Below are 13,913 nucleotides of genomic sequence, written 5' to 3' on the forward strand. Positions count from 1 at the left end.
TTAACTCGCTAACAATTAAAGGGGATCAGACGATTGTGTAAGGGACGAAACCTCTTGAGATAAAGTCCCAAAAAGGGGTGTTCTTTTATTGGTGATGAACTTTACAATTGGAAACGAAAAACAACGTGCCTCCAAGGGGCGCAAGCACACGAGTTACAGAAAGGAAAGTGTTTAAGTCTAAAGAAATGAAAATTACATATTCTCTTGTTCGAGAGTTTTGGATTCGGTCCTTTGCTTCTACGCCTTTTCTCCATTTTATACCTCATAGACGATCTCTTTGTGATTAACTACTCTGAAAACTGCTTGATCGTCCTATAACTACCCACTTTCTTTGTAGTGGCCATTTTGTCATAAAACCGTCTTTTAACTGCTGTCATTATCTTTCATCGTCCAACTGCCTTCGATTGACTTCCTTGAGTTGTGGAACGTGATAAGGCTGCTTTAACAACTGCCTTGATAACTGCATTCCTTGATAATTACGATGCGTTATGTTTGTTGACACCTTAGGCGACTTGAAGGTTTGGGCGAGAGTAGAATAACAGCTCTGGGCGACCGTATGACACCCGTTCGTTCAGATTCTGAGCGACTTGCAAACTTGGGCGATGGCATTACCGCATTCTTGGGCCTCTTGTTTGGGCCTTCACCTTGACTCGTTTGATTGAACTTCATTCTTTGGGCTGTCTGTTTTGGGGATTCTCCAATTGGGCTTTACTCCTTGGACTGTTCGACTTGGGCTGAATTTTTATGTGTCAACACAAATTAGAGGTTTTAGTTCTACAAACCTTTACTAATTAGTTGTATTAGTTTACTATAGTAAATTATAAAAAAATCATCCGACAAGTTTGAATGTTAAACTTTATTTGTCACATTTAGACGTGCTCTTCGTGCACATTTTTCAAGATTCTTTAGTAGAGACTGTTACTTTAATTTTTGAAAAAAAAAAAAAAAAAAGACTCAAGTATAGGAAATTTCTTATCGAATTCATACAGATACTAATGTGGTGGAACTTATTCATCTTTATCTTTTATTTTTTTTTTTATCTTTTAATGGTTTCATATTATGTTTTGTCTGTCAAAATTTTCTATTACCATTTCCAGTACTTATAACATGATTATTACCTCCAGTTTGGGCCCATTCATCTCATCAAATTAAAATTTTCTCTTTCCTATTTTCAATCACACAATCTTCAATAGAATAATATTACATGTAAATCGAAAAATTTTCATTTTTTTTATAACCATTCATTTTTTTTATATATATAAAAAAAAATAATATTCCTCCCATTATAATCAAAATTAATGAGACCAAAACGAGGGGCTAAATATTTTTAAGCAAATCATCTTTATCATAAATAATAAGAATTTATTAGTAATAAAGACATTTGAGACAATAACATTCTTATCACTTTACGGGTGTGTCAGATTTTCGAGTTGAAGTAAGAAAACATTATTATTGGTGGATATGGAATTTCTACGTCCAAACTATTGTAGCTTTTCAGAATCCACTGAGATATAAATTTCGTTTTTAAAAATGAATAACAAAACTATTAAGAATTCATGACCAAACGTGTCATACGACAAAAACCCACAAAATCAACGTTCCTTAATGCCTAATCTAATTTATTTCTCAAACTTTTGTCTAATCATTCATAAGATTAGCGACTAATTCAGTAATTAGATATACAGGTTAAAACGTGATAAGATTAATGTCCTATTTGAGTCAGATTTTAATTTGAGTCAAAGTCAAACAATCAATATTAATCACATCTTTCATGGGTCTCATAACTTTTCAACCAAACATTTCAAAAACTTCTATTAAAATCTAATTTTAATTTTTACCAAACTCCCTCTAAAATTGATGGAATTAATTAATTATTAATTTATTGACCAAACGAAAAGCCCGAGGTTGCCCCTTGACATTAAGGGTGAGTTGATTAGTTTGCTTAGAGCAACCTTTCAAAATATGCCTCGATGCATGTTGAACCAATAAATAATAAATATCTATTTACTTGAATAATTCCAAGATTCGGGTAGAAGTTTTACTCAACTACTTCAGTACTTCTTATAGATCCATTTGACATGAATTTTAAAAAAGTTAAAATTTGCTTCTGTAACTAAAAATGTGCTTTTCGTCATGTTTGGAAATTTTTTTGAGAAGTGTTTTGTCTAACTAAAAATACTTTTTAGAGTAAGGTGGCTAAAAATTAGTTTCTTCATGAAGATTTTCTACAAGAAGTAGAAGCAAAAATCTTGTCAAATTGAAAAAAATTAAATTATTATAGAAGTTATAGATTATATATATTTATATTTTATGTCATAAAATTAACAAGTTGTCTATGTTTGATTCACGTTTATTTTTCTTGAAATGCTTGATACGTGAAATTTTCTTCAATAAAGTGCGTGAAACTATATGAAATTTGAATATTTATTTACCATGTTTAATGGAGAGCCTTCTCGTCTAAAAGTTTAGATAGTTAGAGATGGATTAAATTTTGCAATTTCGTTATACCAACCAAAAGTCAGAAACATAAGTAGAACGAGGAAGAATAGTTCGCAGTAGAAATGTGTACCTTTCGTCGCTAAAAAACAAGACTAATCTTTATTCAAAAAAAGACAGCAGAATTAGTCACGTACATGCATGGCAGTTGCCGTAACGCGGAATTTTAGTAAAATCTGCTCTATAAATTCTTCATTTTGCTCCATTACTTTCATAAACATCTTAGAAATATACATAATATTCTTAGATTTTTTTCATTTTTTCCGGATCTCGTATACATTTTATAGTTAAATATACAATATTTCAAGATGAATTCTGGCAATATTTATGCAGCTGTTGCTGCTATATTTTCCCTGCTAATGATATCTTGCCAAGCGCAATTGTCTTCTACGTTTTACGATAGCACGTGTCCGAATGCACTTAGTACTATTCGAACTTCTATTAGACGAGCTGTATCGAGTGAGCGTAGGATGGCTGCGTCTCTCATTCGTCTCCATTTTCACGATTGCTTTGTTCAGGTTAACGATAAATTTATACATTTAAAATTGAAAACATGACTTAATTCTTGCACGAGGGGCCGTGTTGAAGATTATATTTAACTTTTTTTCTTGTGTTATTAGGGATGTGATGCATCGATACTATTGGACGACGCCCCTGGCATTACAAGTGAGAAAACTGCGGGGCCTAATGATAATTCGGCAAGAGGTTACGAAGTCATAGATTCCGCCAAGAGCGCGGTAGAGAATATATGCCCCGGAGTTGTTTCTTGTGCTGACATCCTAGCGGTGGCAGCGCGGGATGCATCTGCCGCGGTGGGCGGTCCTTCATGGACAGTGAAGCTTGGGAGGAGAGATTCGACTATGGCAACCCGATCACTGGTGGAAAGTAATCTTCCTAACGCTCGGGACGACCTCCGGACACTTATATCCACCTTTAGTCGCAAAGGACTTAATGAAAGAGACATGGTGGTTTTGTCAGGTAAATTATACAGCTGCTTCTTGAAATATATGTACTAGCTAATAGACTAAGTCGAGCCTAATCATATTGAACTACCTATTGGACAGGTGCACACACAATTGGGCAGGCACAATGCCGTCTATTTCGCGATAGAATCTACAGCAATGGAACAGATATTGATGCCGGTTTTGCCAGCACCCGTCGACGCCAATGCCCTAGAAATGGTAGTGACGGAAATTTGTCACCACTCGATTTGATAACACCCAATTCATTTGATAACAATTACTACAAGAATTTAATCCAAAGAAAGGGTTTGTTAGAATCAGATCAAGTTCTTTTCAGCGGAGAATCGACTGACAGTATTGTGAGAGAATATAGCAACAATCCTCGTACTTTCTCATCGGACTTTGGTGCAGCCTTGATCAAAATGGGAGACATTGAACCCCTCACCGGTCAAAATGGGATCATAAGAAGGATTTGTATTAAGACATATCTATGTACTCTCCGGTTGCATTCTAGTGAGAATCATTGTCCATTTCCAACGTTAATTTCCTTTTTAGTCCACATTAAATTGAGTAAAAGGATAGATTTATGGGTTCTGAGTGGCTCGACCACGTATATATTTTGTTTTTTGTGAAATCGGTTTGATTTTATAAAAATTAGGAAAAATAAAATTTTAGTTTAGACAAGTCAACTTACGCGGTCCTTAAGTCTGGTTGCTCTAACTCTGTAGAGATATAACGAGCCCTCAACATTCTAGGCCACCAATATTAGGTCGTTGTGTCCCTAATGACGCACCGCCATAACCTTTAGGTAAAATAATCTTACAAATTAACTTAATTAAGAGTTCATAGAATGGATGAAAATAATTATGTTACATTGTATTTATTATTTTTTTTTTTTTGGAAGATATCCTTTTTATTTAATAATTCATCCAATATACCAAACATGTCAATAAATAAATAAATAAATCAACCGCGTCTTTTATTGATTTATATGCAAATTTTTTGCACGAGTCAAAAACCCAAAAGAAAACACTTTCGTTAAAGAGCATTAAGGTTTTTATTATACATAAAATAATTGATTAGATCATAAGTGCACACCAAATTCCCCCGTTAATAAATATTTGTACGAGAATGGTAAATATTATTCTAAGTTGAGGTAATTTAAAAAAATTTAGTAAAACAAGAAATGAGCATTTACAATAATTAAAATAGTACAACTCAAGATCAATTTCTTGAAAATTTGTCAATAATTAATAGATTATACTACGTTTTTTTGTCGATAGTTCCTTTTGATTAAACACCACGCTATAGGATGATTGTAATTCCCTTACAAAGTGTCACTTGCATTTTCAATAATTTCAATCACGGTATATGATGCTATTGAAGTTTCTCACTTCAGACAGTCAATCTTCACAAAGTTTAGCATAATTTGCCCTTATGTTAAGAAAAACAGATAGAATTTGACCAACCATTACAGAAAGTACAAGCATTAAATGTGAAAAAATTTTGAGCTAGAACGCTTAGATATATTAGAAAGTTCGACTAACGTGATACAGTATCAAGTTCAAATTTTATGCGTAGTTTACGTTCTAGATTTTACTTTAACCAATTTGACCTTATGTGCGGAATTAATCTAACTAAAGTAACAAGTCACTTTAATTAGTTTGTCTAGGTGATTAATCATACAAGTCAATTAACCTATGTTGGAATGCCGCAGTTTGTATATTTTGCAAAGCAGTAAATAACAAGCAATATGATGACGGAGAAACCTTAACGTGAGTAAAACTCCGGGACCAAGCTAGTTACCTCCTCTATACCAATTCAGCAAGTACAAGTTATACCAAACTCCGTACCCAATCAGACCCGTTGTTCCAGTCTCACGATCTACTGTTGTAGATACTTCTAGCCTCTTGCTAGATTTCCTGATCTACCTCTTGCAGCCCAATCTGCTGTCCACTACAACCTTCTTGTCCTTAGCTGATTGTATCACCAAGTGGAACACCAAGAACCGTCCGTTCTTGTGCTTGTAACTTCGCCTCAATCCACCTCTCTTATCCTCCAATGAAAGAGTCCCTTCCTCAATAGATTAAAGAAGTAAGGTGTTTTGAGTTATGTAGATTCAATATTTTTATCTAAAACAATGGTTGCCGGATCACAAGATTGATGTAGATGAAATTTCCAATTAATTACACCTTGGATCTCTTCAAAAATGTTATGAATATCTTTTGCAATGAAAAAATAATGTAGCAACCTCTTTAATTTCGTCTTAGGGTTTGAGTATTTATATTTGAAGGTGTCTAAGTGGTATGGACCGAGTAAAACACTTCAAAAATGCGAAATAGGATTTTTGCCACATAGGAGTGTCGCTCGACCGAGAGCCAGCTAGAATCGAGCGAGAGGTATTCTGTTTTTTTTCGCTCGAGCGAAATGCCAGCGAGAAACGAGCGACAGTGAGCAGTTGTCAGTATTTTTGTTATAACTTTCTCTTCCGATATTCGATTGAGGTGATTCAAGTTGCGTTGGAAAGATAACTCAAAGGGATACAATTCTTCTAGAAATAGCCTTGTCTAAATTCCAACGTTTTCTATGTGAAAATGCGTTACAAGTTATGACTAAAAATCTGGAACATAATTTGTGCGGCTCTTTGATTTCCTTTAGACTTCCAATTGCATTCCCATGATCTTGTGTGATCTTCTTAAACATCTTTGATTCCTTCAACGACTCGAACACTAATTTACCTCATCTATACAAATTGCACCCTAAGTCTCTGACTTTTACACCAATGTTCAATTAAATCCCTAACTTTTACAATTATACAATTTAGCTCGTTTTGTCTATAGAATCGCCAATTACACTTTTAGACCTAACAAAATGCACGAACACAAGATTGCGGGAAAATTCTGAACTTTATTTTCTGTAAAACAAAGAAAACTTGTTTACAAGATAGCAAACGATCAACATACTATTTTTGTTGCTTCAAACTCAAAATTTATAACACCAATCGTATTCTAGTTGACATCCCCATGTAGTGCTATCATTAAGTAAATTCCGCATTGCATGGCTTCAGCTCATATCGAGTACGTGCATTCCTTGTACATCCGTGCAAACTCCTCGTATAATCGGCCAAATACACACATTTAGATAGTCACTATAACTTCTTACTTTACCTGAATTTCTAGGTGAGCCATAGTGCAGTTATTAGGTTCACACTTCTAGCAGTTGAGTGCACATATTACTTCCCGGCTCGACTCATCCCCCAATTGGTGGTTCCTTAACTTAGTGGAGAGACACTTTGAGGGTTTATTTCAATCGTTTCAATTAGACTCCACTAGTCCAATCGAGCCGCATTGGACATGGGGTATAACAGAATTATATATATAATTGTGGGGGTGTTCGGGTCAGTTTATGCACACCTCAACTAATCACATGAGGTCTTGAAATATACAATTGGGTACTCACCTCAATAGCCTTGAGGGGGCTCGAATTGGTAACAATTAACGAGCAAACTTAATATTTGACCACTGAACTATCCCTTAGTGCTAACAAAAACAAATATGTATAACAAAGTTTTGTTAACTCAAGTGGAATCTATAAATGTGTAGACATTACAATAAGACAGATGTGTATCATAAAATAATTAACGTTGGAGACAAAATAATATTATACATTTTAAACATGCTATGTTGAATAAGAAAAATAAAACACAGAAAATAATCTTGTACAGATTGATTCAATCAATAGCTTTTGAAAAAGTGGAAAAACATCCGGAAGTGGGGAAAGGAGCCGCACTACCATTTGCGGGATCCGACGCTACGGCATTGATGTCATAAAATTTTGAAAATATTTTACCTTATAAATTTTCAGAAAATCCTCTTGAAAAGGTATTTTAAGATTAGATGAAGATTGATAATCAAGTATAATGAAGCAGGGAATTTAACTGTTAGGTCACTTGTCGAGCAAGGATAAAAGACGGAAATTGGATGGTAGAAGGACACCTATACATCTTCATCGATGATATTTTTTGATCGAAAGACTGAGAGCTAATGTCAAGAATTTGCAGTCTAGAACGACTATTCAAAAGTTATTTAAAAAATCTATTGGATTCGAAAAATCAAACTTACTCTATATTTTGAAATATTAATTTAATTTAAAGGATTTTTTGGAGCACAATTTTAAGGCTTTTTTTTTAAATGGAGAACGTCTTATATTTAAAAAATTTCTGAGAAAAAAAATACAATAATAGCAAAGTTTAGAACGAACCAACCCTCACTCTTTTGTTACGTTCTTAATTGTTGATTGTTAACTTCCACATTAATAATTTCTTTTTTTTTTTTGCTCATTATGATTTCATATTAGCAGTAAATAATGTCAGAAAACTAATAAGGTAAGTGTATCATTTGCTTGTCAGATAAATCAGCATTTGACTCGTTCCTCACTCATCCCACTACTCGGGACTTCACCGGTGGAAGGAGCTTCACCGTCCATCGCTTTTAACAGCGAGCACTCCTCCGATGTAGATGGTTGCGCCGTCGTGATGCAGGCCCTATCAAAAATAAAATGACACTGCCACGTAGGATATTTAATGCTTTATATCTAGAAAGTGGAACCCACCTTTTTACTTTTCCCGGTACGAACCGCTCTACTCATTTTTGTTCATCCATCCCAACTCCCACGTGACCTGATTTTTATCATTCTAATTAAACAGTTTCTTCTGTGGCCACCAAATCATAACAAGACACGTGTAAACTGACAATGAGATTCGTCTCCTTTTCATGCATTGTACGCATGAATAACATTATTTTAAAAATTAAAAAATTTAATAATTGTTATGTTAAATGAAAAGAAAATCTATTACACGTGGCAAATGATGTTACGGGAGCAGCTTGTTCAGATGAGAATGTGATGGTTCTGCCATGTAAGCAAGGGATGTTCATGGCCGTTGGATTGAGGATTAGATCCAAAGGTGATGATTGAGTTTTTAAATGATAGAGAAATCGGGTGTCGTCCAGTCCGGTTCCTGAGTAGGTTTCATGTGAGTTAAAAAGCGGCAATAAAATATTATATGAGACTGTGAGAGAGAGAGAGAGAGAGAGCACCAAAAGTGTAGAGCAGAAACAAAGTGAAAAGAGAAATTTCTTTTCAACAAATTCAGTTTCATTTCTTTAAATCTCAGAACTGTTCCTTTTCGTCGGTGAAAATAGTTGTTAATCCGACTATGAATTTGTGAATTTTCTCGAGTCAGAAATTGAACGAATTTGATGGAGAATTTTTTGATACTGATCTTTACATTTCATCTGCCTTTTATACACGTGGGATCTATACAAGCATTTACATACAAAAGGAATATTCTAATTCCACTAACTTCTGCCATGTGACATAACCGTATTTGTTCCACCATGCACAACAGATTCAGTTAGTCAGCTCCTCTTTGCTGTTATGTTGGTTCGAATATTCTAACACCCCCTCCTCAAAGTGGAGTGTGTTTCTACCACTCCAAGCTTGTCTCTAAGGAACAAGGATATTGAGTGAGCAAGCGATTTTGTTAGCAAGTCTGCTGTCGGTTATGATGATGGCACATAATTAATTTTCAATTCCCCTCTAAGAACCTTGTCTCTTACAAAATGAACATCGAGTTCTATATGCTTTGTACGTGCATGGTAAACTGGGTTGAAGCCAATGCACTTGTACTTAGATTATCACACCATATTATTGGGGTAATCCTCTGCGGTATTCTTAACTCATTCATCAAGGATTAAATCCACGTAATCTCTGACGTACTATGAGCCAATGCCCTGTACTCTGCCTCCGTGCTTGACCTTGCAACCACATGTTGCTTCTTCGAACACCAGGACACTAGGTTATCTCCAAGATATACACAATAACCTGCAGTGGATCTTCTATCATCTAGGCATGATGCCCAATCAGAATCTGCAAACGCTGTTATGTCTAGGTTATCACTCTTTTGAATGGCAAGGCCATGTTTTAGTGTTCCTTTCAGGTATCTAAACACTCTTTTGAGTGCCTTCCAGGGAGCATTACTTGGCGTTTGGAAAATTTGGCTCATTTTATTCACGGAATCAGTGATATTAGGTCTTGTATAAGCTAAATACTGGAGGCCACCGATAGCACTTCTATACGAGGTTGGATTTTCCAAAGCATGTCCCTCAGTCTTGGTTATTAACTTCTCAGCTGCCATGGGTATCAAGCTTGGTTTTGGATTTTCATACCCAAATTTTTTGAGTAGGTCAATGGCATATTTTGTTTGAGTCAAATATAGTCCTACTTTGTCTCTAAACACTTTTATACCCAAGAACTGGCTAAGGTTTCCCATATCCTTGAGAGCAAAGTTTGTGTTCAGATTATCAATAAATTGCCGTAATTGCTAATTGTTGCTTCCTGTTATTACTATATCATCCACGTAAACAAGTGCAAACACTACATCCTTACCATTTACCAAGAAAAATAGTGAGTTGTATGCCTTGGACTGTTTAAAGTTCCATTTCAACAGGGTACTTTTTAGCCTTTCATGGCATGCCCTTGGTGCCTGCCTTAATCCATACAATGCCTTCTCCAATTTGCACACAAAGCTGGGATTTCGTCCATCTACAAATCCTTCTGGTTGATGCATGTATACCACCTCATTTAGCTTACCATTTAGAAAGGCATTATTCACATCTACCTGTCTAATATTCCAATCCTTTGATACAGCAAATGTCAGGATGATCTTCAATGTTGATGCTTTGATAACAAGGCTGAAGGTCTCGCCAAAATCTACTCCAGGAGTTTGTAGGAACCCTTTGGCAACCAACCTTGATTTATGCCTTTGTACTTTGCCCTCTAAATCACGCTTCAACTTGAACACCCATTTGCTTCGAATTACCTTTATTCCAACTTCATGAGGTACTAATGTCCAAGTTTTGTTTTTCATCAGGGCATTATATTCTTCATGCATTGCATTTCTCCAAATGTCATTCAGCATTGCATCACTAACAGCTACTGGTTCAGTTTCTGCTGATTTGTCCATTCTTTGGCTTGTCTAAATCTTTGGTCTGAAAATTCTTGCCTTGCTTCTAGTGACCATATGATGTCCAGCAGTTTGTTTTGCAATTTGATCATCAACATCAGCTTCATTTTTAGTGTATTTAGTTCCACATTCATTCTGTTGAACATCATCAACCACCTGATCACCTAATTCATTCTGATTTATTTCAGTATTATTCTTCTCTTCAACTACCTCAACTCCTACTCCAGCATCTAGTTCTCTACCAGAGGAGCCTACTGCAGTTGATGCACTGGGACAGATTATATCAGCTGCACCTTGAGGTATTGTTTTATGACTAGACTCAATGTTAAATGGAAGTAGACTTATGACAAATTCTGAGGTTTGTGGTTGAGTCAGTTTTTTTAAGAATCCTGACTTGAAAGGAAAATCTAGTTCATTGAATATGACATATCTAGATATATAAATTCTACCACTAGAGCTTAGGCACTTAAATCCTTTGTATGAATCACCATAACCAAGAAAGGCGCATTTTCATGAATGGAAATCAAGTTTGTATTTCTGGTATGGTCTGAGGCAAGGGTAACAAGCACATCCAAAAAGTTTGAGTGTTTTGTAATCAAAGTTTCTTCCATACAACGCTTGAAAGGGAGACTTGTATTGTAATATAGGTGTGGGTAGTCTGTTGATCAAGTATGTTGCTGTTTTGAAGAACTCCCACCAGTAATGTAAGGGCCTTTGAGCCTGAGCCAAGAGTGCTAGGCCGGTCTCAGTGATGTGCCTCTGTTTCCTCTCTGCCCGACCATTTTGCACAGAAGTATAAGGGCAAGAATGTCTAAGTTCAATTCCAGATTCCAAGGTAATTTTATAAGAGTTCCTGAACTCACCTTCCCAGTCAGATTGAAAGATTTTAATCTTTCTCTCAAGCTTATTTTCAACCAAATTTTTGAATTGTGTAAAGATGCTTAGTGCCTCATATTTGTGTTTCATAGGGTAGATCCAAGTAAACCTGCTATGATCATCCACAAAAATGATATAATACCTAAACCCTGAGGTATAATTCTTGGGAGCTAGTCCCCAGATGTCTGTATAGATTAGGTCCAAAGGATTTAATGAATGTGATGAGGACATGTGAAATGGCAATGCATGGGATTTGCCAAGTTGACATGGTTCACAGAAAGCTGGAATTTCATTAACTTTGGTGGATTTATTTCAAGACTTCAGGACTTGACTCAACACATGATTTGATGGATGACTTAGCCTTCTATGCCATATATCAACTTCAAACTCTAACTCGACTTCTTTGGTTGACTCGTCACAACTGGAATTCACTATAAAGTAGTTGGAATTATTCTGGTGGCTTGACTTTGGGTTTGGTGCCTTCAGCTGATATAAACCATCCTTAAGCATCCCTTGCAGCAGGGTCTTCCTGGTTTTCAGATCCTTCACAACACAATGGTCAGGAAAAAACTCAATGAACACATTGTTATTATATGTAAACTGAGATACACTGATTAAGTTCTTTTTTATTTCAGGCACATGTAATAGTTTATTCAGTGTAAGAGTGTTATCTATTGTAGAAATACTTCATTTCCTAATATGTGCAATTTCTAATGAGTTTCCATTAACAACTAGCAATTTCTCCTTACCATTATTTTTCTTAGTTATGCCCAGGTTACCTTTATCTACTATAACATGGTTGCTGGCACCAAAATCAGCAAACCAAGCTCGATCTTCGATGATTCTCGGTGTAGCAGCATATGCAGAAGGAGTTGAGGTACTACCTTGATGGTTTTGATTGCTAGGTCTGCTCCCCATGTATCTGTCATCATACCTATTAAAACACCAACTAGCTGAGTGGTTATTCAATCCACAGATTTGGCATGGTCCTTGATTTTCACTTGTCCTGCCTACTCTTCATCTGCCTCTTGTTCTTCCTCTGAAGTTTGTGTACTTTCCACCACTTTCAGCTCTGAAGGTTCTACCACCACCTGATCCAGACCTTTGAGCCAACTGTACACTTGAATGACTGACATTCAAAGATGCTAAGCCATTCTTGACTTGATTAAGATGTTCAAGCCTGCTTTCGAAGGTCATAAGAACTGATGACAGCTCATACCACTACATATCATCCCTACTGTTCATTTGCACCACAATGGGTGTGTATTCTTCATCAAGTCCTGTAAGAACTTGGGTTACAAGATCACTATGATCCACCTTTTTTCCTGCTATTTGCAGGTTATCAGCCGGCTGCTTAATGGTGGTAAGGTACTGATCCATAGTCATAGAGCCTTTTCTAGTTCTCTGCAACTCTCCAGTGAGGAATGTCACTCTTGATCTATTCAATATTTCATAGCTTTCTTTGACTGCATTCCACAAACTACTTGAGCTAGTGCATTCCATGATCCTCATAGCAATTTTAGGGGTCATGGATGAATACAACCATCCTATGAGTAACTGATCAGTTGACATCCATCTACTGTAATCTGGATTCTGGGTCACTTTTATGGCTTCTCTTGCTTTAGTAGTAATCTGGGTACTAAGGAACTCAGGTGGACATTGTTTTGTTCCCAGCAAGTAGCCTTCAAGATTGTGGTCTTTGATTATAGGCATAACCATATTCTGCCATAAGAGAAAGTTGTTTTTGTCAAGCTTTACTGATGGAGTTTCTGTGGATGATGAAGGATTCAACTCGGTTGAAGGAGCTTGAACACTAGAACCGGTGCTAGCCATTTTGTCTCTGATTCCAAGTCAGAAATTAAACGAATTTGATGGAGAATTTTTTGATACTGATCTTTATATTTCATCTGCCTTTTATACACAGGAAATCTATACAAGCATTTACATACAAAAGGAATATTCTAATTCCACTAACTTCTGCCATGTGACATAACCGTATTTGTTCCACCATCCACAACAGATTCAGTTAGTCAGCCCCCTTTTGCTGTTATGTTGGTTCGAATATTCTAACATCAATAAGAGAAGCAATCTTATAGAGTTATGGAAAGAAACAGAGATTTGAGGAGAGTGAGCATGGCTGTTATCAATTGGGTACCAAGAGGACAATACAAAATCAACAGCATCCGTGATTCACATGCTTGGAAAAATCAATGAAAATAAACAATATTTTGATATATTCCTTTAACTTTTGGAGATTTTTGTTAATGATTTTATTTGTTTGTTGTTTGGGGCAGATGGACAAGTAGAATTACTAGAAAAAGTGTACAGAGATAAAAAAGCGAGGGCAAAAGTAAAATAGGGGTCGAGAAGGTTCGAAGAGAAGAAGATTTGAGAGAGATGTTGTACACCATCGAAGAGCTGGTGGAAGTAACGGAGATGTGGGGACTGGAGGTGGTGATGCGGATTGCATGGATGACAGTTGGGAGAAAGATTTTGAAGAGGAAGATAATGGAAAATTTCTTCTTAATCAGATGGATCACACGGTGCCATCATCT

General features: G+C 36.0%; 2 protein-coding genes across 2 annotated transcripts; one reads left to right on the forward strand and one right to left on the reverse strand.

The window, feature by feature from the left end:
• Positions 1-2,731: 2,731 nt before the first annotated feature.
• On the forward strand, positions 2,732-4,259 carry LOC111412518 (lignin-forming anionic peroxidase-like). The gene is made up of 4 exons (XM_023043456.1): positions 2,732-3,014; positions 3,117-3,474; positions 3,561-3,996; positions 4,187-4,259. The coding sequence occupies exons 1-4, from the start codon at positions 2,805-2,807 to the stop codon at positions 4,257-4,259; spliced, it is 1,077 nt and encodes a 358-aa protein (XP_022899224.1). The 5' UTR covers positions 2,732-2,804.
• A 3,612-nt stretch (positions 4,260-7,871) lies between these two features.
• On the reverse strand, positions 7,872-9,789 carry LOC111412519 (uncharacterized mitochondrial protein AtMg00810-like). The gene is made up of 3 exons (XM_023043457.1): positions 9,237-9,789; positions 8,333-8,475; positions 7,872-8,021 (listed from the first exon to the last, which is right to left on the reverse strand). Exons 1-3 carry the CDS (start codon positions 9,787-9,789, stop codon positions 7,872-7,874), a joined length of 846 nt encoding a protein of 281 aa, XP_022899225.1.
• Between the last annotated feature and the right edge of the window lie 4,124 nt (positions 9,790-13,913).

The sequence above is a fragment of the Olea europaea genome, chromosome 16, assembly GCF_002742605.1.
Source record: "Olea europaea var. sylvestris chromosome 16, O_europaea_v1, whole genome shotgun sequence".
NCBI lineage: Eukaryota > Viridiplantae > Streptophyta > Magnoliopsida > Lamiales > Oleaceae > Olea > Olea europaea.